Source organism: Bos mutus, chromosome 14 (assembly GCF_027580195.1).
Source record: "Bos mutus isolate GX-2022 chromosome 14, NWIPB_WYAK_1.1, whole genome shotgun sequence".
In the NCBI taxonomy this organism is placed as follows: Eukaryota; Metazoa; Chordata; class Mammalia; order Artiodactyla; family Bovidae; genus Bos; species Bos mutus.
Window position 1 is genome coordinate 50,778,456 of NC_091630.1, and position 27,229 is coordinate 50,805,684.

Genomic DNA, 27,229 nt, shown 5'->3' on the forward strand with positions numbered 1-27,229 from the left:
GAAAGGAGATTGAGGGGGTGGGGGAGGGCTGGGAATCAGCAAAAAGGAAGGCAGTAAACTGTTACAGTAATCCAGTCCTGAAATGATAATGGTCTAAACTAAGTAGGAATGAAAATGAACGAATCAATGAAAAACATGCCAGAAGAAAGATTTAGTGATAATGGAAGGGAGAGATATTAAGAGCTTGAGAACTGGGGGAATTGTTTTGCTGTCTACAAACACATGGAACCAGTGTTGGGGGGAAAAACCAAGTGATTCTTTTGAATAAGAGGATACTATAGCAGCATACCAGTTGAATTTTCAGTGAACATTTGTGAACAAGGGACTGAAGATTACATTACAGGAGAGATCTAATTGTATGGAATTGGGAATCCTCCTGAGTTGATGCATTTGGAACTGGGGTTGGTTCTGTTTCTTGCATGCTGAGAGAGGAGTTTCCCTGGTGGCCTAGTGATTAAGACTCCGCGCTTCCACTGCTGGGGCCACAGGTTCTCTCCCTGGTTGGGGAGGTTCTGTGTGCTGTGCGGTGCAGGGCTGAGTGGTCGGGGGAGGGGGTTTCTCCGAAACATTGAAAGAAGTTCTGCCTAATGTCACTGAGTGATTAAAAAGTTCAGTGTCCCTAATTTGTGTGGTCTTTGAAACAAGTCTGTCTTTACCCACGTCTGTATACCACTTAGCATAACTCCGTAAGTCACTGATGCCAAAAGAATTGTTCGCCCAAAGCTTTCTTTCATTAGGAAAATAACTAATTTTATTAGAAATGTGTTTTAGAACTGTAGGTACATTCTTTCACTGAATTATTTTCACACTGAAATGACTCTCTTTTCTGTGTGGTAGTTGGAGGAAATGTGGACTGGAAGCAGATAGCAAGTATTCAGGAATCCATTGGAGAAACCAGTTCTCAAAGTGTTGTTGTTGCTGTAGATAGGTAAGGTATCTGTTTTATTCTCTTTTCAGATGAATGCTGTTTTAATTCTGTAGCATTTAGATGTGTGTTGCTCATTAGTAAAAATTAAAAAAAAAAAAGATTGCCAAAATATCTTTCCTGAGGTAATATAAGACTATATTGTGATATGCTATGATTTAAATGATGAAGTACCTACAGTTTTGCTTTTAAGTGACAGAACATAGGAAGGAGATAAACAGTATGGAAACTTAAGTGGCAAGTAGACATTAGTGGGCATTAGGGAAACGTTAACCTTGATGAGAAAGAACAATTTTTCTTTTCCTTTATTTTTTAAAAATTTCCTTTATAAAAAATGTACTCTCTTTATTATTCCTATTTGAAAATAGAGTATAATTTATCTTTCTGAGTGTATGATATGGGATTGCATTATGGGGAAAATGAAGGGGTTTGCTGGCAGTTCTCACTGGGGAGAATTATATTTTATAGTATATACATTAAGAGATATTCCTCATCTCTAATCTGGTTTTCTAAAAGACTATTTCTAAATATTTCTAAAAGAATATATTATGGTTTGTTTTACTATAGAATATTCTAGAATATTTAGAATAATCTAGATTTTAAAAATCCCCAGTATTCAAAATAATGTCTAGGTTTTTTTTTTTTTTTTAAGAAGATGAATATTTTCCATATGGATGCCCAAATAATTGAAACATTTTGTAACACTGGTGTTTACATTTTAACACTTCTGATGGGAACTGTCAAAAACACAGTGTGTATTGTAATCTTTCCTGATGCTGAGAGACTCCTGCTGATCTATTATTTTACTTTGCTGTAGATGAAAACTTTTTGCTCTTAGATGGAACTAGAGTGTTTAGTTGTTACTGACCCTGGCAGTACTCCCTGGAACTTCTTACTTGGAAAGAATTCTTAGTGTCCATGTGCCCACTTGCTTTTTGGGGGTGGAGGGGTGGAGGGAGGGGCTTAATTTGCCTTTCTCTTGTGATGGTTGAAAAAAGATTGTGTATCATTTTATATCTACTATATAACTGAGGCTTAACATGTGCTTTTCAGAGTGCTCTCTGGGAAGGGAATTTTTTTAAAAAGTGGATGTACGTATAACTGATTATATTAAACAGAAAAGGTGCTTTCCATGTGTTACTTCATTTAATCATCTTAGTAGCCTATAAGATACGTATTATCACTGTCCTCAATTTACAGATGAGGAAGCTGAGACAAGGGGAATCAGGTAACTTGCTCCTTCCCGCAGCCAGGCCAGTCTGGTCGTGATGATTACAGTGACACTTTCATCAGCAGAGAGCCTGAGGAATAGCGGCAGGGGTGCCCTCAGCCTCTCGGCCTGTCTGCCCGTGTGTGCAGCTCCAGAGCACTGTAGTGTCTGTCCTGCTGCTGCCAGGGTAGACCTCCTCCAGATGGTTTTCTAGCCACCCAAAAGCACATCATCACTGTTAGGAGAATCTGCCAGACAAGAGTCGAATTTTACTTACTAGTCTTGTTGCCATAGCATACTTCATGTGATCAGAGCCAGTTCTGATTTACCTAGCTGGCCACTTGGCTGCAGAGAAACATGTCACTCATTTGAACAGGTGATCTGCCTCTCCATTTTAAGAGTTTGTGCAATTTCAGAGGAGTCTTAGCACAAATTCTATTAGTACGTCACTGTCTCAAACTCATCGTCACCAGATACTTTTACAACATAAATTCAGGGTCCACACTTTTATGCACAACCTGAGTATTTACATTTTACCTTATAGTGAAAGCATCAAAAATTACATCTTTGATTTGTTGCAGGATTTATATTATTCTTATGTGGTACGTATCACAGTTCTCATTAAATCACTTCTGAATTTCTTTCTGAGTATCTGAGTTAATTTTTTATTTGTGATATTCTGATTCCATAGGCTAACTCAGTGAGACAGCCCTGGTAGTCAAGATGGTGCTTGAGAGTATTGTCAGGCATCATCCTTGAAAGTCCCGCACTTGTTCAGCAAAAACGTTTTTCTGACCTTAGGCCTATTGTTCTGAATAATCTGTTGTGATAAGTATAAGAACTAAACATGCAAAATGAAAATAATAATTATTTGCTTAATTATATATAGGTTCTGTTTTTTAATGGAAAAATTTTTGATTCCATCAAAAGCTTTAAAATGGTAAAATTTTCTGATTATCTTCACTTTTGTGTTTGGAATCCTGTATTATTAGAACTTAAGAGTACAAAGGCACTTTAACCTGGAGTCCCTGATCCTCTCGGATTTGCTAGGAAAACATTTTCTAGGCGTTGTTAAACCAGCTATTTCTTAAATGTTACTCAACTTCGCGGGGGTGGATTTTATCTAGGAACGATTTACCCCTGAAAGTCAAAAGTCATGTAGCACCATAGTTTTTTCTTTAATTATTGTTTTTTAAGCACACCAGATCTGGCTTTATATTGACCTGTCCCACACTTTGGAATATTCTGTCACCTATCAGAAAATATGCACTACTCCTCCCTGTTTTCTCATAAACGTCTTTCAATTGAGTCTAAGCCATAAGTGTTACCTCTGATATTTTCACTATGAAAACTTTAGATACGCAGTCATTTCATCTGCCTGTGTGTTGCGTACAGCTTAAAGTTGATTTGATCTAGAATCTGCAAGTTTCATTTTTTTTTTTTTTGCATTGTTTCATCACTATCATAATGTGTAAGAATTCAGTAAATCTGTCAATCTTTTTTTCCTACTTGTACTTTTCAGGGGCGTGTCTTTTAATATTAACACATAAGATTCTCATGCGTCTGTTCTCTGCTTTTCACACAGGCGTGTAGAATCCATTTTATAGTTGATGTTGTGAAGCATAGCTCTTTTCTGCCTTAGTATATTAAGGCTTTACTATGAATGCCTCCCCAGACCACTCTGCTCTCCCATATAACTTATCTTTAATGGAGCATTTCTAGAAATATAGTGACCCCTCAGAGGCTACCAGAGTGAGTGGGAATCAAAATGCTCTTTCCCAGGATGGATGCTCCCCTGCTCACACTGTCTGCAGAGCATGGCTGTTTGCTTGCGGTTCTCTCTGGCCGTCTTCACAGGGATCCTTGTGGCTTTCCTGGAGTCCTCTGCTGCTGTTCTTTCCTCCCCTGCTCTTTGTCACTTGCGTCCTCCTTGTTTAAAAAAGGTTCTTTGTCTCCTTTGCTGTTTTTCCTATTGTTTCCCTTGTACTGTTTAGGTTGGACTCTGTTTGTGGTGTGGTTTTTATAGCCACTGCCTTCCAGGAGCACACCTCTAGTTTGAGAAGCAGCTAATGACATTCATAATGCAGAGTCTAGCACTTCTCATTTTTGTTCATGTGAGAGGTCTGTAGCCTTTATTTTAAATTTCTGGATCCAGTCTAACCACTAGGTTCACTGAGGCCCTGTTACTCTTCCTCCCCACCCCCCATAGTGTTTTCAGTCAGATTTTTGAACTTTTGTTTTGTTCAACTCACAAAAGCAATAGAGGAAATGTGAAGATATCTCTTTAGCAGGAGTTCAGATTCTGAGTTATTACCTTGTCAGTTTTTAAGCTGCTTTTCCTTCTTGTTTTCATTATTCACTGTTGCCAGGACGCATAGACCTTCAAGGGCATAGAGGTTGAAAAATCATGATATACTCAAAACATTTAGACTGTGGTAGTAGGAAAAAACTAGAATGTATTGTAAATGTTTAAATTCTGTTTTGCTCAGATAAATGTGGGGTGGTTGAGAGGGTGGACTCTGGGGTCAGCCTGCCCTGGTTTGACTGGCTCTAGTACGTACTAGGAGAAGGCAGTGGCACCCCACTCCAATACTCTTGCCTGGCAAATCCCATGGACGGCGGAGCCTGGTGGGCTGCAGTCCATGGGGTCGCTAAGAGTCAGACACGACTGAGTGACTTCACACTCACTTTTCCCTTTCACGCATTGGAGAAGGAAATGGCGGCCCACTCCAGTGTTCTTGCCTAGAGAATCCCAGGGACGGGGGAGCCTGGTGGGCTTCAGTCTATGGGGTCGCACAGAGTCGGACACGACTGAAGCGACTTAGCAGCAGCAGCAGTACGTACTAGCCTTGTGATCTTCAGACAGTTGTTATATATTTTTGTGCCTCAGTTTCTGTGTTGATAAGATTGGGAGTCTAACGTACTTCATGGTATCTGTGCTTGTTATATGAGTGGATATATAGATAAATAGATAGATAGGTAGATATAGATATAAAGCACTTTGGGTAGTACCCACCCTGTGATTGCTGGTAGCTGTACTGTTACTGTGATTCCCTTTGTTTCTGAGTTTAATGTTTGACCTGCTCCTGCTTTTGAGGTTTCCTTTTTATCGTCCAAATCCTATCATGTACAGTTTACATTGAGGAATATCAATTTATCCTTGATGTCACTACATCAGACCCTTAGTTATAAACTCGGAACATGGCTAAAAATGCAGACTTTAAAGTAAGAGGACTAATGTGTTTATGCTGAAATCTTTTATGAAACTTCGAAACACAGAAAAAGAGCTCAGTGAAGAAGGCAGGGCAAAGCTGGATAGCATAGCTTAACTCTAAACGTTTGAATGCTCTAAGAAAAGGGGTTAGTTACGTGTTAGTTAAACTGTTGGAAACTATTTGTAAGGTTTTATTCATCACTTGTAATTCAACATGAGTTTTTTAAATCAGATGTACATTATTTATAAAAATAAAGTAGAAGTTTTCATTTTAAGAACATGTTTAAACTAGTAAAATACTCAGAAAAATTGAGAAGTGTGTTTTGTGTATGCCAGTTATTAGTTTTACAGATTAATAGTGTTTTATTTTGAGGCTCATGAAATACCCATCCTAGTGTTGATAAATTTACTAGTAAAATTGCAGCAATGTATTCATTCTCTAACATCATTCAGTGCAAGGGTGGGGGCTACATTCCAACTACACTTGTTACTAAACTGTCTGGTACAGAGTACACATTCAGTTACAAATAAAAGTAGTTAGTAAACTAGGCCACGTGTTTTTGAATTGATAGATCAGAAGTGAGACTTTATAAATTTTTGCATTGTGATTTTTGTTTTTTCTTTAGAATATTTACAGGGTCCACAAGGCTAGATGGAAATGCCATTGGTAAGTATGTACATTCAGTTAAAAAACTGACTTTTGGGCTAAAAGACTTTAAGCTTTAAAGTAAATGTTAATCTATTTCTATTACAGTGGATTTTGTCCGTTGGCTCTGTGCTGTGTCTATGGATGAATTACTTTCTACTACGCATCCAAGAATGTTTAGTCTGCAAAAAATAGTAGAAATATCATATTACAACATGGGAAGAATAAGATTGCAGTGGTCTCGAATTTGGGAAGTTATTGGAGATCATTTTAATAAGGTATTTGAGTAATTATACAATTTGCTTAATTTGTAATTTTTTTTGTTTAAAATTCCCTTACCATAATCTAGTTGAGAGGCCTTTTTCCTTTCTAATCAGTTTTTTATTACATTTTTTTGTAATTAGATTAGAAAACACTTTGTCTTATTTTTTCTTCTAGAAATAATTGTTCTAGGTTTTAAGAATTTAGTTAAACTATGTTCTTCTTGTTGAGAAATATTGTTAGCATACTTAGTGCCGCTATGCAGAATCTTTGGATTTACCTGTCTTTGCTATTAATGATATATTTTTCTGGAAAATTACCTATTTTTCTGCTGATAATTAGCATCCTGTATTTCTGTTGCTGTTGCAGGTTGGCTGTAATCCTAATGAAGATGTAGCTATTTTCGCAGTAGACTCCCTGAGGCAGCTGTCAATGAAGTTCTTAGAGAAAGGGGAGCTTGCTAATTTCAGATTCCAGAAGGATTTCTTAAGACCTTTTGAACATATAATGAAACGGAACAGGTATTATATTTGTTGAACTGCTTAACATCAGGAAAATAGTGTATTTTCCACAGTAGTGGGTGGGGTGATGGGGGTGGAACAGAAGAGAAGAGGGGAGGGGGAAACCTGAGATTTATCCAAGCAATTATATTACTATTTTAGGTCTCCAACAATTCGCGATATGGTTGTACGGTGTATAGCGCAGATGGTTAACTCTCAAGCTGCTAACATTCGGTCCGGATGGAAAAACATCTTCTCTGTATTTCATCTTGCTGCATCGGATCAAGATGAAAGCATAGTTGAGCTTGCATTCCAGACAACAGGACATATTGTCAGTGAGTATCCCCTAAGCTCTGTTGAAGTTAGAACACAGCACAACACAACATCAGTGTGTTCAGAGGATAGCTCAAGTGTAAGATTATTGGCTTGTCATGGGCTTTACCAAGTTTGCCTATAGAAGCAGAGTAAAAAGTGATAGTATTACCATTATTATAATATTATAGTTAACATTTATTGAATGTTTACTGCATGGCAAACACTATAAGCACTTTGCATGTATTTTCTTCAATTTTCACAATAACTGTATGAGAAAAATATCTTTATTATCTTTTTTTTTAATTAGATACAGAAATGCAGATCGAGTGAGGTTATGTAATTTGTCTAAAGACACAAAACTAATGAGTGATGGATTGAGGCACAAAACCAGAGTCTTAAGACATAGCCTTTGTTTCTGATACTGTACTACACAGCCTCCTTTGACTTTGAAACACCTAAGATGTTCATTAAGCCTCTCTTAGAAGATGATAATGACCATCGTTGTCATCAACATCAAGAGTGATGACATCACCATAGCTATCATTTGTTGTTTGCTTAAATTTAGTAAATTAAATATTGTGCTAATGATAAGCACTTTGTTGTCGTTTAGTCGTTAAGTCATGTCTGACTCTTTGCAACCCCATACACTTGCCTCCCAGGCTCCTCTGTCCATGGAATTTGCCAGGCAAGAATACTGGAGTGGGTTGCCATGCCCTTCTCCAGGGAATCTTCCTCACCCGGGTATTGAACTCAGGTCTCCTGCATTGCAGGTGGATTCTTTACCATTTGAGTGTTCCAGTCTCCGTTAGGTGCTGGGTTTATAGTAAAAACAAAACACAGGCCTATCTTGCTGTTCCCACTACCCATGGCAGTCAGGTGACTGGTCAAGACAGACTTTGGAACCCATATCTTTTGGAATCAAAACCCTTAACCTTCAAGAAGTATCCATTATATCTAGAGCTTGGTATATTTGGGTATAATTAGGAATAATTGAAAATCTTTATTTGGATATATTTTTCTCCCTTATAGCCCTTGTGTTTGAAAAACACTTTCCAGCGACCATTGATTCTTTCCAGGATGCAGTGAAATGTTTGTCTGAATTTGCGTGCAATGCAGCTTTCCCAGATACAAGTATGGAAGCAATTCGACTTATTCGCCATTGTGCAAAATACGTGTCTGATAGACCTCAGGTATAGCATCGTTTAGTAAACAAAATGTGATTTAGCATTTATTTCTAGTCTGAGATCTAAGTTTATTTGGGAATCTAGGGGATATGAAGCATGTTTCAAAATTATCTTGAGTTGTCACATTTATTGAAGACGGGGTATTTTTCTGAGTGTTTCACATGTAAAAACTTGTTTAATTTTCAGTAACAGCTTTATGGGATAGATTGTGTTATAGCCCCATTAAATAAGGAATCTGAGGCACAAAGAAGCTCAAAACGTGCCCCTGCTCATAGGGATAGTGAAGGAGACAGGATCTGAACCCAAGCCTGTGTGTTCAGCCATTACCTTGATACACTCTTTTTTGTGTGTCAAGCTCTGCAGCACTGAAGGTAACTGTGGGTGAGTGTGGTTGTAAGCACTGGAGTGAAAGCTTGAATTGGCAAGCTGGCAGCCAGCTTTGACTTGCATATCTTTGTAACTGTCATTAGGAGAAAAGATGGCTTCATAGATTTTGTGTCACATGCTGACATGGACCTGTGGTGTGTTCGATCCGCACACCTCCCCAGTGTGGTAGTGTGGCTGTGTGATGTTATAACCACTTAAATGCCTGCAATGGAAAGCTGATGATGGAGTTGGAGCTGAAAGCAGCTTTTGGACTCTATTCCATGCTCTGTAGGCAGTTATAATCTCCATCTTTTTATAAGTGTTTTTTAATCAAATTGCTCATTTTTGATTTGCAAAGTGTTTATTTAAGAACTGCTTTGGAGAAATGTATATAGGTGTTAATGCCTTGTCTTTAATAAACCCGCCTTTCTTTTTAAGGCTTTCAAGGAGTACACAAGTGATGACATGAATGTGGCACCTGAAGACAGAGTGTGGGTGAGAGGCTGGTTCCCAATTCTCTTCGAGTTATCATGTATCATCAATAGATGCAAATTAGATGTAAGAACCAGGTAACAATCAGTATTTGTAATTAAAACTTTGCAAGGGTTATTTTGACCTTAATCAAATTAACCTTTCTTATGTGAACATAAGTTTAACTTGATCAAATATAGTAATTACTACATAGGCAAATTTTAAAATATGTTAAATAGAGCAACAAAAAAGGGAAATAGATTACTTTTCCTTAAATTTTGATTGTTTCCAAGTTTGAATTTTAGAGTCCGTGTTAATTTACACATTCTGTCTTTTCATACTTTTGTTTCCAATCAGAAATTGAAGTTAGTCCCAAACTTTATTTTCTGATGAATGAGAAAAGAATTTCCAAATGCATGTCCCTGGTTGCTTTTAGGTAAAGAACCATTTCTCTTTGAAGACTGGCCAGTAACCTAGTTTTGAGTAACATAGGCCTGTTGAAAAAGAACTCTTTCAAAAGTATAATCTCAATGAAAGATCTGTATGACTGCCCAGTGCATTTGTAAAGAAACTGCTGTGGGTGTGGTATAAGCAGACAAGTGCTCGGTGCACACATTTTATACTCACAAGAACTTGTTAGGAATTTGTTAGCGTTCTTAGCAATCCCATAATGTAGTTTTTCTCACTCTGTATTTTTGACTGCCAAATTGAAATGACCAACTTGAGTATCCTAATATCTGTCAGCAGGACATCAGAAAGGTAGTATAGACTTGTAACAAATCAGTGATAGAATGTAATAAAAGGATGAATCTCTCCTTCCTCCCTCCTCTTATGCCAGAACCACACCCATCCCTGCTGCTGCTAAGTCGCTTCAGTCGTGTCCGACTCTGTGCAACCCCAGAGACGGCAGCCCACCAGGCTCCCCCGTCCCTGGGATTCTCCAGGCAAGAACACTGGAGTGGGTTGCCATTAAATTTGTTTTATAGCCTAAGAAGTTTTTTGTTTTTAGAGTGTTATTTGTTACAACAGATTCTTACGAACTTTAAAATAATGCAAAATATTCTCAAATCTTGGAAACTTGTCACAGAATTTAGTCATCACAAGCACATTTGACATTCATTTCACATTTAGGCCCTGAGGAGTTTTTGTCAGTGGACCTGTTAGGAAGCTTGATAAAATTCAAGCTAGCCCCTAATTGATTATATATACCACTCTCAGATGTCCACCACTTCAGTAGAGCAACTTCATGTGGTAAGTGAAAGTCACAGAAACTCAGCACTCCCTCCCTGCCCGTGTTTATTTGTAGAAATCTCTTTGGCGGGGGACGAACGGACCTGCTTTCTTAGTCTCTTACCTGTCCTTGTCTGGGACCATGCCACCTTGCTTTTCACTGTATCCTGTGTTCAGATTATGGATGGGTTTAGTTCTTAAGAAGAGAAAATAAGTGTTCTAGGTGGTAAAGAGAGAGAAAATGTGAGTAAGCTTTGTCCAGGGATGGCTTTGATTTTCTTACCTCACTCCAGGATTTGTAAAGGAGTTATTTCAATTACATCTAAAAATGCAGCACTGCGATTTGTATAACACACTAATTATAGAGTACTTTCACATGCATTCTCATTTGAGTCCCTCAAAATTCTGTAGATTTAGGGTTAAATAATTAACTTAGAGCCCTCCATATTCTTTTCCGTATACCAGCAACTTAAATATTCAGCAGAACTCCTTCGATAGGTGAAAAGCCTTGGGAACCTCTGTGGATCTGTGTTTGCTCTGGGGGCCTGCAAGAAGCAGGATGTTCACGCCTGCTCAGCCCAGCCACAGGGAGCTATTCAGCATCCAGTTACTTGGAGTGGGAAGAAGAACCAGCCTGTCTCATTGTGTGTGTGTGGAGGGGGCGTGGGGGGCGGGCATGGAACTCAAACAGGGTTTTCTGGGAAACATACAGTGTGTTTCTTCCACAGAAATTCCTTTACTGTAGTTTTACACATTAGGTATCTTACAGAGCAAACAAACTTAACTTGCCTTAGGACCAAACTACTGTAATGTTATTTTACATCCGTTGAACAATCGCGTGTTACTGTGTACCACGCGTGTATTGGTACCAGGCCCAGGGGGTAGCATTGCAGCAAATGAGCTAGACCATCTCAGGGAGCCCTCAAGTCCTCAAGGAGTATTTCACAGGAAATATTGTTCTGACTTATGACCAGACTTTGGGAAATACAAACCTTTTCTAAGTGGAAGGGTACCTATATTTTCTTAGAAGAAATTTAACGAGAGAGAAAAGATCAAGCTTTTTAATGGTTATATGAAGGCATTATTTCAAGAAGGATAATAAGGAATCAGAAGGCAATTTTGAGTTTCAGTTTTAACACTTATTCAGAAGAGAATGAATGGAATGCTAAAGCAGCTTATTCTCAGGGAACACTTCACTGTGCGCCCTGTGTGGCACATGCTGCCCTGGCCTGGCACGCGGCTGGGAGTAGACACCCTGCCCCCTTGAGTGGGGGTCTTAGTGAATTAGTTTGAGAAGTCCTTTAGTTTGAGGATACTACATGAACAAGTGGGGTATTAGCTAAAAATTCCTATAGTTCTTTGAAAAAGATTTTCCAAAATCTAATTTTATTTGTTCTTAAACATATCAGTATACTTTCTTCTGTGGTCATAGAGCCACCGAATTAGTATTCACCGAAATTATAATCTTTCTCACTGTGTAGTTCCCGTGTACATTTTTTGAATGCTGCAATGATGGAGTGGGAGTAGAAGAAAAATAAAAAACTGAAGGCCAGGGCCTTTGGAGTTTTTCCCTAAACAATCCAAAAAAAAAAACCTGTTTACAACCTAAATTTCTTAAAAGTTTAGTATCAATTGTTTTAAACTTAGCTTTCAGTAACTTTGTGAACTAACTTATAAAAATCTATTTTAGGAAGGAGATACTGATGTAGTATGCTAGCTTTTCTAACTATAGTTTTTCATTTTAGGGGTTTAACAGTAATGTTTGAAATAATGAAAACTTACGGCTACACTTATGAAAAACACTGGTGGCAGGATTTATTTAGAATTGTTTTCAGAATCTTTGACAATATGAAATTACCAGAACAGCAGACAGAGGTAAGAGATTTTCAAGTCAAAAGGTTCTTTTTTCCTAATACATTTTAGTATTTCAGATTAAGCACAGTGAACAGAAAAAAAATCCTGGAGATTTCTTCTTTGAGGCATTATGATATAGTAGTATATCTTTGTAGCATGTTTTCTGTCATCAAAACAGTGCAGCTTTGACAATAGAAGTGAGTTAAGGTTTTCGGTATTTTTGTTGAACTTTCAGTATCTTTTCCTCATTTTAATACTGTCACAGCTAAAACATCAGTAGTTCTACTTAGTATTCATAGTGACTTATTATTCTAAATTGAATAAAGAATACATGGTAAGTTTTATTTATTTCAGTGTCTTTTAATTGTTTTAATTTTTGGAGTATGGTTGATTTACAATATTGTGTTGGTTTCTGCTTTACAGCAGTGATTCATTTATACATCTACTCACTCATGGTGATTCCTTTCCCATATAGACCATTACGGAGTATTAAGTAGAGTTCCTGTAATGTTCAGTAACTAATGTTCAGATTCTCATTGGTTATCTACTTACACGTAGTAGTATGTATATGTCAATCCCAATCTCCCAGTTTATCCCTCTCCCCACCCGCCCCCAACTCCCTGGTAACCATAGTTTGTTTCCTGCATCTGTACCTCTGTATCTGTTTTTGTAGATAAGCTCACTTGTACCCTTTTTTCCGATTCCACATGTAAGTGATACCATATGGTGTTTGTCTTTCTGTGACTTCTCTCAATACAACAGTCTCCAGGTCCTTCCATGTTCCTGCAGATGACAGTATTTCATTCCTTTTTAGGACTGATACACATATGCACCACATTGTCTTTATCCACTCTCCTGTTGATGGACATCTAGGTTGCTTCCTTGTCCTGGCTGTTGTAAACAGTGCTGCAGTGAATATCAGGGTACATGTATCCTTTCGGATCATGTTTTTTTCCAGATATATGCCCAGGAATGGGATTGCTGGGTCCTCTGGTAGCCGTAGCTCTATTTTTAGTTTTAAGGAACCTCCATACTCTTCTCCATAGTGGCTGCACCAATTTGCACTCCCACCAACTATGAAAGAGAATCTGCTTTTCTCCGTGCCTTCTCCGCATTTGTAATTTGTAGACTTTTTTGATGATGGCCATTCTGACCGGCCTGAAGTGATACTTCATGATAGTTTTGATTTGCATTTCTCTGATAACTAATGATGTTGAGAATTTTTTAATGTGCTTTTTGGCCATCTGTATGTCTTCTTTGGAGAAATGTCTCTTTAGATCTTCTGTCCATTTGTTTTTTGATATTGAGCTGTGTGAGCTGCTCGTATATTTTGGAGATTAATCCCTTGTCGGACTACCCTCATAGCTCAATCGGTAAAGAATCTGCCTGCAATGCAGAAGACCTGGGTTCAATTCCTGGGTCGGGAAGATCCTCTGGAGAAGGAAATGGCAATCCACTCCAGTATTCTTGCCTGGAAAATCCCATGGACAGAGGAGCCTGGACGGCTACAGTCCATGGGGTCACAAGAGTCGGACATGACTGAGCTACTGAACCACCACCAGTCCATTGTCAGTTGCTTCCTTTGCAAATATTTTCTCTCATTCTGAGGGTGTTTTTTTGTTTGTTTGTTTGATTCCTTTGCTGTGCAAAAGCTTTTAAGTTTAATTAGGTCTTTTACTACAAACCAGTTACAGAATGTGTTTCAGTGTTTGTGGGGAGAGAACATCAGGTCTTTGCATTTTGTTCCATATAGTGTGTTAAATGCAAATTTGGGGGCCTCTCTGACCTGCAGAAGATTTTACTTTAGATCTACCGGTAGGCTCTTACTTAAAACATGTTATTAAGTAGACATATGTTTATGCAGGGGCATAAAACCATGAATGAATGAATCAGATTAGTCCATTTGAGAAAAATAAATTACTTACACCAGTTTTATTTTAAATCTATGCTAACCCCACTTGGAAAATTCTTATCATTTCCTTCCTCTTATTTTTTTCCCATGTTCTGTCATATTCTGGAGCAAGACCAACTGTTGCAGTTAATGCTATGACTTTTCAGTAGCAGACACTAATAACAGGACAATGCAGTGATGGTTTTTTATAATCAAAACAGTGCAGAAAATAGTTATTCTATGCATAGATTTATGAGATAATGAGAAATAGGTATCAGATATGAAGTTGAGGTGAGTATATTCTAGAGGGAGTTAAGCACTCTGAAAGGAACATGCACAGTCTTTTTTAAATATGCAAACATTTTCTTTGTAACTTCTAGAAACTAATGAGTGGCCTGACCTCCGTGTGATTACTGTCTCCCTTGTAGAAAGCCGAATGGATGACGACAACATGCAATCATGCACTCTATGCGATCTGTGACGTGTTCACCCAGTACTTAGAAGTGCTCAGTGATGTGCTTTTGGATGACATTTTTGCCCAGCTCTACTGGTGTGTGCAGCAAGGTAGGTCTGTCCCAGTAAATAACACAGTGTTAAATGTGCCCCTGGTGATACACAAATGAATTGCTCTTTTCTTTTCCAGACAATGAGCAGTTGGCACGATCTGGTACAAACTGCTTAGAGAATGTTGTTATTCTGAATGGTGAAAAATTCACACTAGAAATCTGGGATAAAACGTGCAACTGCACACTGGACATCTTCAAAACCACAATCCCACATGCGTAAGATTTTACACCGCTTTGTATCGAATGAAGGGCATAGAAGACTTGGTAGTAACTAGTGATTCCTCATAGCGAATGCTTTGTCAGATAGCTCAGTGTTCTACGAATTTGTGTTTATTACAGACCAAACTCCTATAAACCGTAACAAATACATCAGTTGTTTTATAAACCAGAACCTTTAGTCTCATCATCCAAATTTGGGTCACAATGAAGTACTTTTATGAGATTTTATTCATGCAGATTAAACCAAGCAGTGGTTCTGAATTTTTAAAAAATCTCAGCATTTATTTTAGTTACTATAAATAGTCTAAGAAAACTTTATTTGTAAACACTTTAAACTACTGCATTTCGTAGTTATTTGTTATCCTATTCTGAGGGTTAAGTTTGGAATTGACTCGTAGGTGAGTTTGTACTAGTGGGGAAAGTAAGACATAGTCCTGCTGCCTGACGGTTTATGGCACCTGAATCATTTGTAGGACAACTTGAACTTCCCCAGCTTATTTTATTTCAAAGTGTGTTGGCTGTGGCATGTCTCACGCTCTCAGTGATTGGTATGGTTTTGGTATTTCAAAGGCTCTTGACCTGGCGTCCCATTTCTGGAGAAACTGCTCCCCCAACCCCATCTCCTGTGAGTGAAAACCAGTTGGTAAGTTTAAATAAATCAATCCTAGTTTAAATCATTGGACTATTTATGATAAGAAATTTTACCATGGGGCAGATCCTTTAGAAAGATGGTGTAAAATATAGATGGTTCTGAGATGAAGATTCAAATGATTTCTCAAGTGCCTGCACGATACCAGTTTACATAAGGGTGTACATGCCAAGTTGCAGACGTTATTGGATATTGTTTAAACATCAAATTTTGATAAAAATTTTACCGTAGAGAAAAGTTGGAAAAACAGTATAAAGAATTCCAGCAGACCCTCACCCTGGATATTTGTTTCCTGGGCATGTGGTCACAAATTACTAATAAACTTAGCAGCTTAAAGCAGCAGCAATTTATTCGCTCACGGTTCTGGGGGCCAGAGGTCCAAACTGAAGGCATCAGCAGGGCCACACTCCTCCCCCGGGTTTGCTGCCTCTAGCTTCTACTGGCTGCTGACAACCCCCGCTGTTCCTTGGCTTGTACACACATCACCCCATTCACAGCCTCCATCTTTACATAGCTGTGTAAAGTCAGATCTGTGAATCAGATCTCTCTTTTAAGGACACTAGTCATTAGATTTAGGGTCCACCCTAAATTCAGAATGACCTCACAGTTCCTTAATTCTGAAGACCCTATTTCCATGTAGCCTTCATAAGTACCAAAGGTTAGGACTTGGACTTAGCTTTTGGGGGCCACTATTTAGCCCACTGCAGTCTACCCTCTGGTGCCCCAAAATTCATGTCTGTCTTCTGGGCTAAGACATTTATCCCGTCACAACATCCCCAAAGTCTCAATTTATTGTAGCATCAGCACTAAGTCAAAATCTCATGTAAATATCATCGTATCAGAAGTTCCAGATCTTGGCCTCTAAGTCATCTAGATCAGGTACATAGTCTGTTCTGGAGTAAAATTTCTGTGTATCCGTGAACCTGTAAAATAAATGACCCCTTGCAAAATACAACGGTGGGCAAGCATGGGTAAAGATTCTCATTCCAAAAGCAAAAACTGAAAGAAATAAAAAGGGTCACTTGTGGAGGCCGGCAGTGATCTTCACAGTCTTTCCTTGGGTCTGTCTGAGACCTGCAGCTGCCCTGGCTCTGCTTCTGGTCTCATGCTGGAACCTGGTGGGGCTGGCAGAGTAGTCTTGTCAGCCACCACATACCGTCTGACACCGCAAGTGCCTTGCATTTACTACCAAATCCTCCACAACCTGCAGAGAAAGTGTCGTCTTCATTTTCAGACCAGAAAACCTCAGCCTAAGAACTAGATTCCTGACTTTCCCAAGGCTACACGTAGCTGGAACTGGACTCTGGTGTGGTTCTGTGGACCTGTCAGCTTCTCTGCAGGGCCAGTCTCCTTGTCGGCCACCTTCTCACTGACGTTTCTGGATGCGGGTCTGGGGTGACAGAACACCCTTCCTTCACAGAGCTTTCCTGGGCGCAGCCTGCACTAAGTGTGCGCAGACCGCACCCACTACACACGTTCTGTTTGGATTTCATGACAGTTCATGGATATCGCCGACAAGTTTTACCACACAGTGAAGCTTAGAGTTTTTATCTGTTGCCCTTGGGTGCTGTCAGGCCTGATCTCAGTGAGGGTCAGAAAGTAAGCTTTTCTTTAAAAGATTACTGGCTCTTATATGTGTGTAGTGATATTAAATACTTTTCCCATTATGTCCATTATTGCAGTGTGTGCCCTGTCATTTTCATAGGCACACAATGTAAATTATGTTTTTAAAGACAATGTAATAGAAACTGTTTTCATCATTAAGCTTTATTTGTTGTACTTAAAATGAATTTTTTTTTATTAGGATACAATATCACAGAAATCTGTAGATATTCATGATTCTGTTCAACCAAGATCTGCAGATAATAGACAGCAAGCTCCGTTGGCTTCTGTCTCTACTGTGAATGAAGAAATCAGCAAAATTAAACCCACAGCAAGTGAGTTATTTCTCTCAATCAATTGTGTATTTTGTTTTGTGTATGCAAGACTTTATAAATGAAAGTTTTGCTTTTACTCACACACACATACCGTAGTTGGTTATACGGTCACTTTATTACTGAGTTTGCCGCAGCTTGGACATCCCTGATAGAGGCTGTCTTGGAGGTGGTCAGGACTCTGCTGACACCTGCAAGGCTCGTTTTTTTCCTACAGTGCTCTCAGCTGGTGTTTGTTATAAGCATGTGGGGATTCTTCCTGCAGAAGAGGGGGCCTAACAGGTCTTCCTCTGTCCTCAGCAAGAGGGGAGATAGCGGCCAGGGTGTCCAAGGAGCACTCTGCTGCCCCCCAACCCTGCTGCCCCCCAACCCCGGTGCTCCTCTGCACCTCCCTCACCTTTAGTTCTTTTCACAAAGAAGGAGGACTCCCTTGTTTTTCACTAAATTGGTTCAGTTTCATTTACTGAACAAAAGTTAACAACACTGAGAAGACAGCCTCCTTCCTGGAGGAAAACGGGAAATGTGTTCCACAGTGGCTGCACAATTTTATATTCCCACCAGCAATTCCATTTTATCCACATGCTCACGAACATTTCAGACTTCTTTTTCTCTTCTTAATAATAGCCATCCTAGTGGGTATAAAATGTTGTCTCATTGTGGTTTTACTCTACATTTCCTGATTGATTGATGTTGAGTATTTTTTCATGTGCTTTTTGGCCATTTGTAATCATTTTTGGGGAAATACTTATTCGTGTCCTTTGCTAATTTTTAATTGGGTTGGTTGGTGTTGAGTTGTAGGAGTTTCTTACATACTCTGGATACTATCCCCATATCACATAATGATTTGCGAGGGTTTATTTTCTCCCATTCTGTAGGTCATCTTTTCACTTCTGATGATATGCTCTGATTGCATGAAAGTTCTTCTTTAGCTGAAGTTCAGTTTGTCTTGCTGTTGCTCACGCTTCTGGTATCATGGTTATGAACCAACCGCAGCCCACTAAGGTCAGGGAGGTTTTCCCTAGTGTTGCCTTCCAAGAATTTTATCCTTACAGCTCTTAGATTTAGGGAATTGATCCATTTTCAGTTTATTGTTTTCAGGGTATTTTTACTAACCCTCAGTATTTATACTTGTTGTTGAGGGAAGACAGATTTTGTACCTCCTGGAAAGGAGCCTCTGGCTTCAGTTACTGTGTCTCGCTTCTTAAAAGGGAGATAGGTGGTGGTGAGTTGTCCATTTTCGTTTTTCATTCCTGTTTTCTGGAGCACAGCTGTTAGAATCTGTACCAGCTTCTGTCTACCCTGGAAAATGCCACAGTACATGGTGGCTTTGCTCTCAGCCCCAGGACTTGACCTTGGAAGGGAAAGACATAGTTGCAAGTTTGCACTGAGCTGATCTGGGCACAGGCCTTGAACTGGAGTGGAGAGTGCTGCCCCCTGCCCCTCTGATCCGAGGGCTCACGTTTCTTTCCTCCTCCCACTCCCTCACAGTCCTTTAGGAAGAGCTCCCGTGTCACCCAGAGCCCTTTAGGAAAAGCTCCTGTGTCCCCCAAGGGCCCTCCGTGCAGGGGACGGCGGCAGTGCCCAAGGACGTGGCTCAGAGGAGCGCAGATTGTGGCTGCTTCGCTCCTCCTTCACTCTCAGAAGCTGGTGCTGCCCCAGTGAAATGGTCCCTAATGTGACCCTGTAGCCCTTGTGAAGTGGACTTGTTCAGATAGACATTGTCCCCCAGACACACTGCTGGTCCCTGCTGGTGCAGGCCAAGTGCAGCTCCTCACCCGCAACGGCTCTGAATGCCCACGCAGACGTGGTGGCTGGTGAGAACACGTCTCCTCAGCCTCAGTCTCCCCGAGTCTGGGGTGTGGCCTGCGTGTCCTGCCCCAGAAACCTGGAGTGTAGTTATGACTTGGATGAGGGAGGGCTAGGAAGGGACAACTTGGACTTGGGGGGTGTCTTTGGTTTTTTACATTTTTTGACTTGAGACCTAATACTAAGAACTGAATATTCAGTACAGCAACATTTCTGAAAACTATCTGGAAAGGAGCCGTCACGACCTAATAGAGAATAAATTTAAGCAAGTTGTTTGGCTGTCTTCCCCAAATTCCTAAAACCTGAATTTAACTTCCAGAAATTGGGGGATTCCCTGGCGGGTCCAAGTGCTGAGGACTCAGGGCTCTCACTGCATGGCTCAGATTCAGGGAACTAAGACCCTGCAAGCTGCAAGGTGTGGCCAAAAACAAAAAAACTAAATCCTAGAAATTGGTGCCAGAAAAGGGAGTTTGTGATAAAAGCAAAGTAGAGAAAATTTGAAGGGTTGTCAAGGCGTCCAGTGCTGGAGCTGATGTCCTGAGCCCAGTGTACGGGCCCCCCCGACCCCACCCAACCAGGGACGATCATCCAGCTCCTGGAAAGCTTCCTGGAGAACTGACCTTGGCTGGGTCAGTGCTGCTGGCTCTTGAGCATCTCAGTAGTTGAATTGTCTTTCCTAACCTTGTGTTTCTGCATCTTCTCACCTGACCCCATGTAGGTGGAAAGTCCTTCCTTCCATGAGTCTGTGTGTCCTTACAGAAACGGCCCTTCCGAGCAGTGGTTCAGGCCAGAGGAAGGCAGCCGTGTTCCACCCCAGGCCGTGTCTGAGCACCGGTCACCTCCAGGGCGGTTGCTCTTAGTCCTGCACTAGGCATGACTCTGCGTGGACTGCTGGGCTCGTTGTGCTTTAGAAATAGGAGGCCATTTTAGACGCAGCCACCAGCCTGGATCCAAATAAAGCAGGTGCTCTGGTTGACCCTCCGTGTCTTCCAGTTGGTCACAGTCCTGAGCCCCTCGTTCCTTGCCTCACAGATCTAGCTCCTGTTGTTTTCTTCTGGCTTTTTTATATTCAGTTTTTTATATTACCTGTAGTCAAAGGTCAAACTTGGGTTTGTAGCAAATGCTATTGAAACTGTAGCTTTTAATCCATTTGATACATTTTTATTAAGGAATAACCTAAATATTACTTTAAAATTTGTCCTGGCACCTCCTTGAATGTATTCACTGTTCTGTTATTTTGAATATTTTTGTTTACTGAAGAAGTGAATTTTCTAAGGCTCTTCTAAATACTGATGAAATGCAGCTTTTACTGAGTGCTCATGCGCAGAAGCAGGCTGTCCTTCAGTGTGATGTGTGCAAGTTACCTTCATACATGTTAATGTTTCCTTAGCATTGTAATGTCACAGAAATTATAAAGGATTCAAAATAATTTTTGTTTGCATGTGCATTGGGGTGGGTTTCCTCACAGAATTTCCAGAACAAAAATTGTTTGCCGCCCTGTTGATTAAATGTGTTGTGCAGCTGGAACTCATCCAGACTATCGACAACATCGTGTTCTTCCCCGCCACAAGTAGGAAGGAGGACGCGGAAAACTTAGCCGCGGCGCAGGTGAGCGGGTGCGGGGGTCAGCTCTGCCATCTGGGCTTCGGAGCAGAGGCCAAGCGAGAGGGGCCATTTGGGTGCCATTGCCCCACGGCTGTCAGCCCAGACCATGGGACTGAGGACATGGCCGCGGTTGAGTGTGGGCACAGCGGGGAGGGGGTTCAGGATTGAGCCACAGGTGAAGAGCTTGGGGGCAAGAACCAGGGAGGCAGGAGGAGCCGGGAGGCAGGAGGAGCCACGAGCCAGTGCTGCCTTGCAGCTCCGTGAGGAAGCTGTGCTGAGAAGGCTGCAGTCAGCTCTACTAGAGCAATTGATCCTTCATCCATTGTGGAGTAGGGGGTTTGCCAGCCAGTTACTAAAGGGGTGAGGGGTGGGTTATGCACAAGGATATTTATGATTACAGTCCACAGCCTCCTACTGGTTAACAGAAGTGAGGACCTAAGCAGGGTGAGGAACGTGAAGGGGGCGGAAGCTGAGGGTCTCCTGGGGCAGAGCTTTGGGGTCAAGAGTTGTGGGCAGGGAGCCAGAGACATTGAGGGTAGTGCTCAGTGAGAAGGATGCAAGGAATGAAGATTCTGGAGATTTAATAAGAGAAGGTGGTCTTTTACTGTTGAGACAGATTACGTTCTATGGCTTGCTCATAGAAGTGGTCTTTGGTTCTAACTGTGACTGTGGGTGCCTGTGCTGTGGTGGTTTGTTTTCCAAAGAGAGACGCTGTGGACTTTGATGTTCGAGTGGACACTCAAGACCAAGGAATGTATCGCTTTTTAACATCACAACAACTCTTCAAGCTCCTGGACTGCTTGTTAGAGTCACACAGATTTGCAAAAGCTTTCAACTCCAACAACGAACAGAGGACGGCTCTGTGGAAGGCGGGTAAGCTGTGCTGGGCGGGCCGCGCCCTTAGCGGGCTAGCAGCGGGGTCACACGAGGGGACTCACAGCGCGAACGCTGAGTCTTCACCAGCCGTCAGCGAACACTCCACCGACGGGTCTTTCTCCGGCCTACAAAATGCCGAGGAACTGCCTGGGTGGATGAGCCTCCTACGTTTAATCACACTGTCAGCTGACTGGCTTTCACGTTGTTTTTCACTTTCTGTGCTCAGCCTGGGCCTTCCTATCTATACCGTCTGCTTACTAGAGCTGAGAGGGTCCCAGGCATGAAGGCATCTGTATTGAGTGCCTGCTCCCCAGGGCGTGGCCAGAACATAAGTCAGGGTTTTGAAGTGGGAGGGAGATTTGTTTTTGAACAAGTTGGAAGATTTAAGTAAGAAGCAAGCTTTTTAACAATTTTACTGACATTGTTATTTTTTAAAGAAATAGTTACTTGGGGCAAATTAGGTGCAGAACAGTGCTGAAAGGAGAGGCTGAAGAATATGCATAAAAAAGAAGGAAGCTGCTGTTCTTGAACATGACAGTGCTGGGTGCTGTACACTTAGGAATTTTATTTCATCCATGGTATCTCTTTACCACCTCATTAAAGCCACCCAGGCTCTGTTCATTCTCCCCCTTCTTGTACAGCCTCGCTTCTGTAAACAGACGGTACTTAACTTTTTCCCTTTTATTCAATCCAAGTTGTGGCCACTGTTCAGCTGAGACCGTTCCTGCCAAGGGCACTGGGCTCCTCACTTCCCTGGGCCTGCAGGCTGCTGACCTTGGACCATTCTGCGTTCCAGGCAGGCTGTGCTCCTTCACTAGATGTCTCCCCTCCTGTTAACTCCGACTTCCCCTCTGCAGGCTTCAAGGGCAAATCCAAGCCCAACCTTCTGAAGCAGGAGACGAGCAGCCTGGCCTGCGGGCTGCGCATTCTCTTCCGGATGTACACGGACGAGAGCCGGGCCAGCGCCTGGGAGGAGGTCCAGCAGAGGCTTTTAAAGTAAGACTTGGGGCTTCGGCCCATGCAGCTGCTCAGTACAGAGTGCGGAGGGCCGCGCCGTGCCCGGGGAGTCCACAGCTGGGCAGATGACTTGGGGCCTGCGGAAGAGATTGTAAAAGCTAACGCAGTCTTATAGACAAATGTGCTTCCGCAGAGTTGTTGAGATATAAGCAAATTGTCTTATTTTTGCTGTTACAGGACAAAAGAGGAAGTTCTGTGTCTTAATTTTTAGGCTCTTTTTCATGTCATAGATAGATTTGTTTTTAGAAACTGATCTATTTCTGAAAGTGGAAAACATTCCTGCTGACATTTAGTTTGAAAAAGTATGTGGAGTTTCTCTTTTAGTTTTGTTTGCATTCCATTTTTACTCCATGACAACTTAAGATTTTGTCCTTTCAGAAAGAATACAGTCTTTTACCTTGTATTTTTTTTTGTCTTCTTGAGAGAATAGATGTTCTCAGAAACCAACTAATTTCATTTTAGAACTTCTGGCAGTCACCTGGGCCGTTTCCCCAGTTCTTGATGAGGCTGTTAAGGCCCCAAAGCATCGAGGGCTCGGTGCAGGAGGGGAACGGCCACCCGGGTTTCAGCCACAGTCTCGACACCAGCCCCGTGCTTGTGCTCCTCCACGGCGGTCTAGCATATAAGAGAACTTCCGAAAGGAAGAAAGTGCGGGTTTCCTGATAGGCTCCAGTTGACAGTAGTTACCATTCACTGTCCTCCTGGTCTCAGTTGTTCCTGCGCCGTGATGTCAGGCCAGCAGGTGCACCACCAGGAAGCGTGATGCGGAACCTTTTCCATTTCAGTGTCTGCAGCGAAGCACTCAGTTACTTTCTTACTCTAACGTCGGAAAGTCATCGGGAAGCCTGGACTAACTTACTGCTCTTATTTCTGACTAAAGTCCTGAAGATCAGCGATAATAGGGTGAGTACCAGGCACCTTGTCTACCAGCATCCCCAGCCTGAGGGGTGCATGCCCGAGTGGGAGGTGGGGTGCAGGCCCTCCCCACCCCACTCTGTTCTCCTGTAGGGCAGCACTACAGGAATCAGAATCCGTTAGGATACCAACAAGCTGCCTAGGTTCCCCCACCCACCCCCACTCCCATCCCGACCCCTGGAGTCTCTCCTGTCACATCCAAGACAGCTGCCAGGCGTGGCCGAGATCATGGTTGCATCTGGGCAGCAGGCCCCCATTGTTCCTCTGGCAGAGGGACTGATTCTGTGGGAATGCACCATAAACTCATTTAAGAATTTTCACCAGTAGAAAACAAAGATCAGATGTATAATGTATAGCTGTATATACCATTTAGACTTTTCAGAAATACACATTTTACTCGTTAAAAAATGTAGCAACGTACAGCCCACATAAATGGAAACGGGTTCCTGTGATCTCTAAATAGGTCTAAAAATGCCTAATCTGGAGGCTGACACTGTGGGCCCCACAGATGCCATGTAATGCCACTCTGTGCCCATGTGTGTGCCCCTCTGACCTGGGCCAGGTAGAGCTTGGAGAAGTACCTTCCGGCAACCAGCAGCCAAGTGGACTCTGAGGACTTCCAGTCCGTCTGCCTTGCCCCACACTTGGCCTTCTTAGCACTGTGTCACACCACTCCCTCATACCTTATGAGGTGGGAGAACAGCCAAGGAGAGAAACAGGCAGACAGCTAGTATTCAGAGATTAAACTACAACAAAAATATAATAGAATGTATGGAGCCCTCATATTTTATATTGCAACATTAGATAGAATTTGAAGTTTGAGAGACAACTCTATTTACCAGACAGAATAGTTTCAGTAACCCATAGCTTACAAAAACTGTGATTCTTGCTTGGCTTCTTACTTTTGCTTATTACCCAAGGGAAAACAATGATAAATACTAAATGTCTGTCATAAGTTTGTCAAGGAAACGCAATGAGAAATGTTTTCCAAAATAAGGATGGATAACTAAGTGAATCAAATGAAGTTCCGAATACATCTCAGTCTTTCAGGTGCATGATCAGTAATCTCTGCTTTATGCAGATGCGTCTCCTGTCTTCACTCTCAGGGCAGTGTCCCCAAGTGGGTTCCTTCTAAAGGCACTTTGAGGTTCTGTGGTTTGCAATGAGAACATTACTAACAGAGAATTCATTTCCCCCCAGTTTAAAGCTCATGCATCATTCTACTACCCTCTCTTATGTGAAATTATGCAATTTGACTTGATTCCTGAACTTCGTGCTGTTCTTAGAAGATTTTTTCTGAGAATTGGAGTAGTTTTTCAGATATCACAACCACCTGAACAGGAACTTGGAATAAACAAGCAATGATGGGAACTTCATATTTTTGTTGGCGTTTACATCCCTCCGTTCTTTAAAAGGACCCTGGAGCTGAGGTTTCCTACCTGAAAAATGGTTTCTCTGGATTGCTGTGTCTAAAGGTTACTTCTAAGAAGCTTAGAATTTCAGTTCGAACCTGCAGTGCTCCCGTCCATCCCTTTTGTAACCTGGTGGGTTCTGTTTGTCGTGTTGGGCTCACAAGCAAAAAACCTGTTCCCACAGTGTCAGCTTGTATGCTCACATGTCCTTCCTTGTCCTTGGTGGCAGGGAGAGCCCTACATATTTCTGGCAGGTATGGAAGTGAAACTTACCCAAAGAACTCTAGATGTAAAGATTTGAACTTCTGCAAGAAGTACAACTCAGGAGAGCTGTATTTTGAAGGATAAAAATGTTTATAATTGGGGGTTGGGGGGAAAAGAAGAAATTATTGTTCATGGTAAAAGTTATTTAGCAACTATGGTATTCTTATTCTGAAGATTTTTGCACACTCAGGCTATCTGAGATACTGGTAATGATCCTTCTGTGAAAAATGTACAGAGATGCAGGTCTGTAATATAAAAATCTTAAGACATTATAGAGTTCTTCCTGCACTGTTTTATTTCTTTATTTTCTTATTCATTTGCTAAATACCTATAATATTTTGTCAAATGCACTAAACATTTGGGTTGAACTTCTTGTCTATTTTATTTTGTGGGGATTTGGTTTTGCCCTCTTTACGGGGTGGTTATTTTGAGGGTTTAACATGCCCAGAAGCTGTTGTGGCTGACATTTGTCATGATCAACACCAACAAAGGTGGAACATACCCCTGCTGACGTAACTACCTGTAATACACTTCTCGTAGGGCTTTGAAAGATGAGCCATTAAAATAGAATGATCCTTCATGGACCGAAACTTGAATCACTGCAGAATGAATCTCGGTTGCTGTCACTTCCTTTCCTTTTCTTTTGGGTGGCGGGGCTTGATGTAGATTTTACTCTATGTACAGAATTTAATGTTGAATATATTAAAATAACAAATCTGGCATGGTTTGGGGAGGTTAGATTTACTGGAAACGTATTCATACTGTGAATTGTGCTCTGATGGTTAAAAAAACAAGATTGTCAAGCATTCCGTATTAACAGTGGATGTAGAAAATTTTTTCAGATGGATAAAATGTATATGGTACAGATGTAAAGTTTTCTATGTAAAAATTCTGTACAACTTTCTGTACAATATTGATTCTCATCTGGCATATTCTAATCAGGTTATAGGTCAATAAAGTTTTTGGATTATTTCATCAGTGCAATCAAAACCTATGTCATCCATGGCCCCATGTTTCATTGACTTTTTTTTTCTTAAAAGCCTAACTAGAGAAAGGATATTCTCATTCACAGCTCCATGTGAATTCAATGTCCATTAGTTGTGATATTTTCTCTCCAGCTCCTGGCATTTGATCCTCCCCCATATTCTGCTCTCTCAACTTTAGGCTATTCAGTTTAATATTTTGTGCATGTATGAACCCAGAATAGGGCAGTACTATGTGAACAAATGCTGAGAGGGCTAAAATTACCTTTGAGGCAGCTTGCAGGGTGGCGGCGTGTGTCCTCAGTCGAGTGGTACAACAACCTGAAAAGAAAAAATAACATGTAAAGACTATTTATTTTGATGGTTGTGTTAAAAAAACAGGAGAGCGTTCAGTCTTAGCCCTTGCATCTCTCAGGTCACCAGCAGTCACTGAACAGAGCATTTGTAAGTACACTACATTTGTTACCCTCAGGACCTGGCCCTGTGCAAGCCCAGCTGGATGCTGCAAGAGCCAGGAGCCCCCGTGACCATCTAGGCCTGTCTCAGGGTATTTTAGAGGACCTGGCTGTGTGTTATTAATATTTATGGTATAAAATCAGGACTTTTCTCCAGCAGAGGCTTTCATCTTACTCAGGTGAAGACATAAGAAAAATCTTTCATAAATGATTTGATTACAAAAATTGGCATGGCATTTACATGCAACTAAAATTTCAAATATCTGAGAAGTTTCCCACTTAACAGTGTGCTTACCTGATCTTAGAAGCATACCATCAGTGCCTAGGCATGTTCTTGGCTCTCATTACTAGAATCTGAACAAGAAATATTTCCAAGGATTTGAGTTAGTCTTCCCTTTTTTAAAGGCACCTCTAGCATTTAGGAGGGTTGATCACTCACCACAGGGTCCTCAGCCATGCGG

The 27,229-nt window shown here is 41.2% G+C and overlaps 1 protein-coding gene across 2 annotated transcripts in view; it reads left to right on the plus strand.

Moving 5' to 3' along the window:
- ARFGEF1 (ARF guanine nucleotide exchange factor 1) overlaps nucleotides 1-26,305 on the plus strand; it is a 131,313-nt gene extending 105,008 nt beyond the window's left edge. The window contains exons 23-39 of one of the 2 annotated variants that reach the window (XM_005892930.2): nucleotides 838-928; nucleotides 5,976-6,016; nucleotides 6,104-6,273; nucleotides 6,626-6,777; nucleotides 6,919-7,091; nucleotides 8,101-8,261; nucleotides 9,060-9,190; nucleotides 12,068-12,197; nucleotides 14,496-14,631; nucleotides 14,711-14,849; nucleotides 15,423-15,495; nucleotides 17,306-17,438; nucleotides 20,710-20,849; nucleotides 21,551-21,719; nucleotides 22,580-22,718; nucleotides 23,525-23,642; nucleotides 24,855-26,305. In XM_005892930.2, the coding sequence (XP_005892992.2) occupies nucleotides 838-928; nucleotides 5,976-6,016; nucleotides 6,104-6,273; nucleotides 6,626-6,777; nucleotides 6,919-7,091; nucleotides 8,101-8,261; nucleotides 9,060-9,190; nucleotides 12,068-12,197; nucleotides 14,496-14,631; nucleotides 14,711-14,849; nucleotides 15,423-15,495; nucleotides 17,306-17,438; nucleotides 20,710-20,849; nucleotides 21,551-21,719; nucleotides 22,580-22,718; nucleotides 23,525-23,642; nucleotides 24,855-25,019 (2,261 nt within the window). In that variant the 3' untranslated portion in view covers nucleotides 25,020-26,305. Of the gene's footprint in view, nucleotides 1-837; nucleotides 929-5,975; nucleotides 6,017-6,103; nucleotides 6,274-6,625; nucleotides 6,778-6,918; nucleotides 7,092-8,100; nucleotides 8,262-9,059; nucleotides 9,191-12,067; nucleotides 12,198-14,495; nucleotides 14,632-14,710; nucleotides 14,850-15,422; nucleotides 15,496-17,305; nucleotides 17,439-20,709; nucleotides 20,850-21,550; nucleotides 21,720-22,579; nucleotides 22,719-23,524; nucleotides 23,643-24,854 lie in introns of those variants that run through there. The other variant, XM_070382300.1, reaches the window with a different exon arrangement.
- The last annotated feature ends 924 nt before the right edge of the window (nucleotides 26,306-27,229 follow it).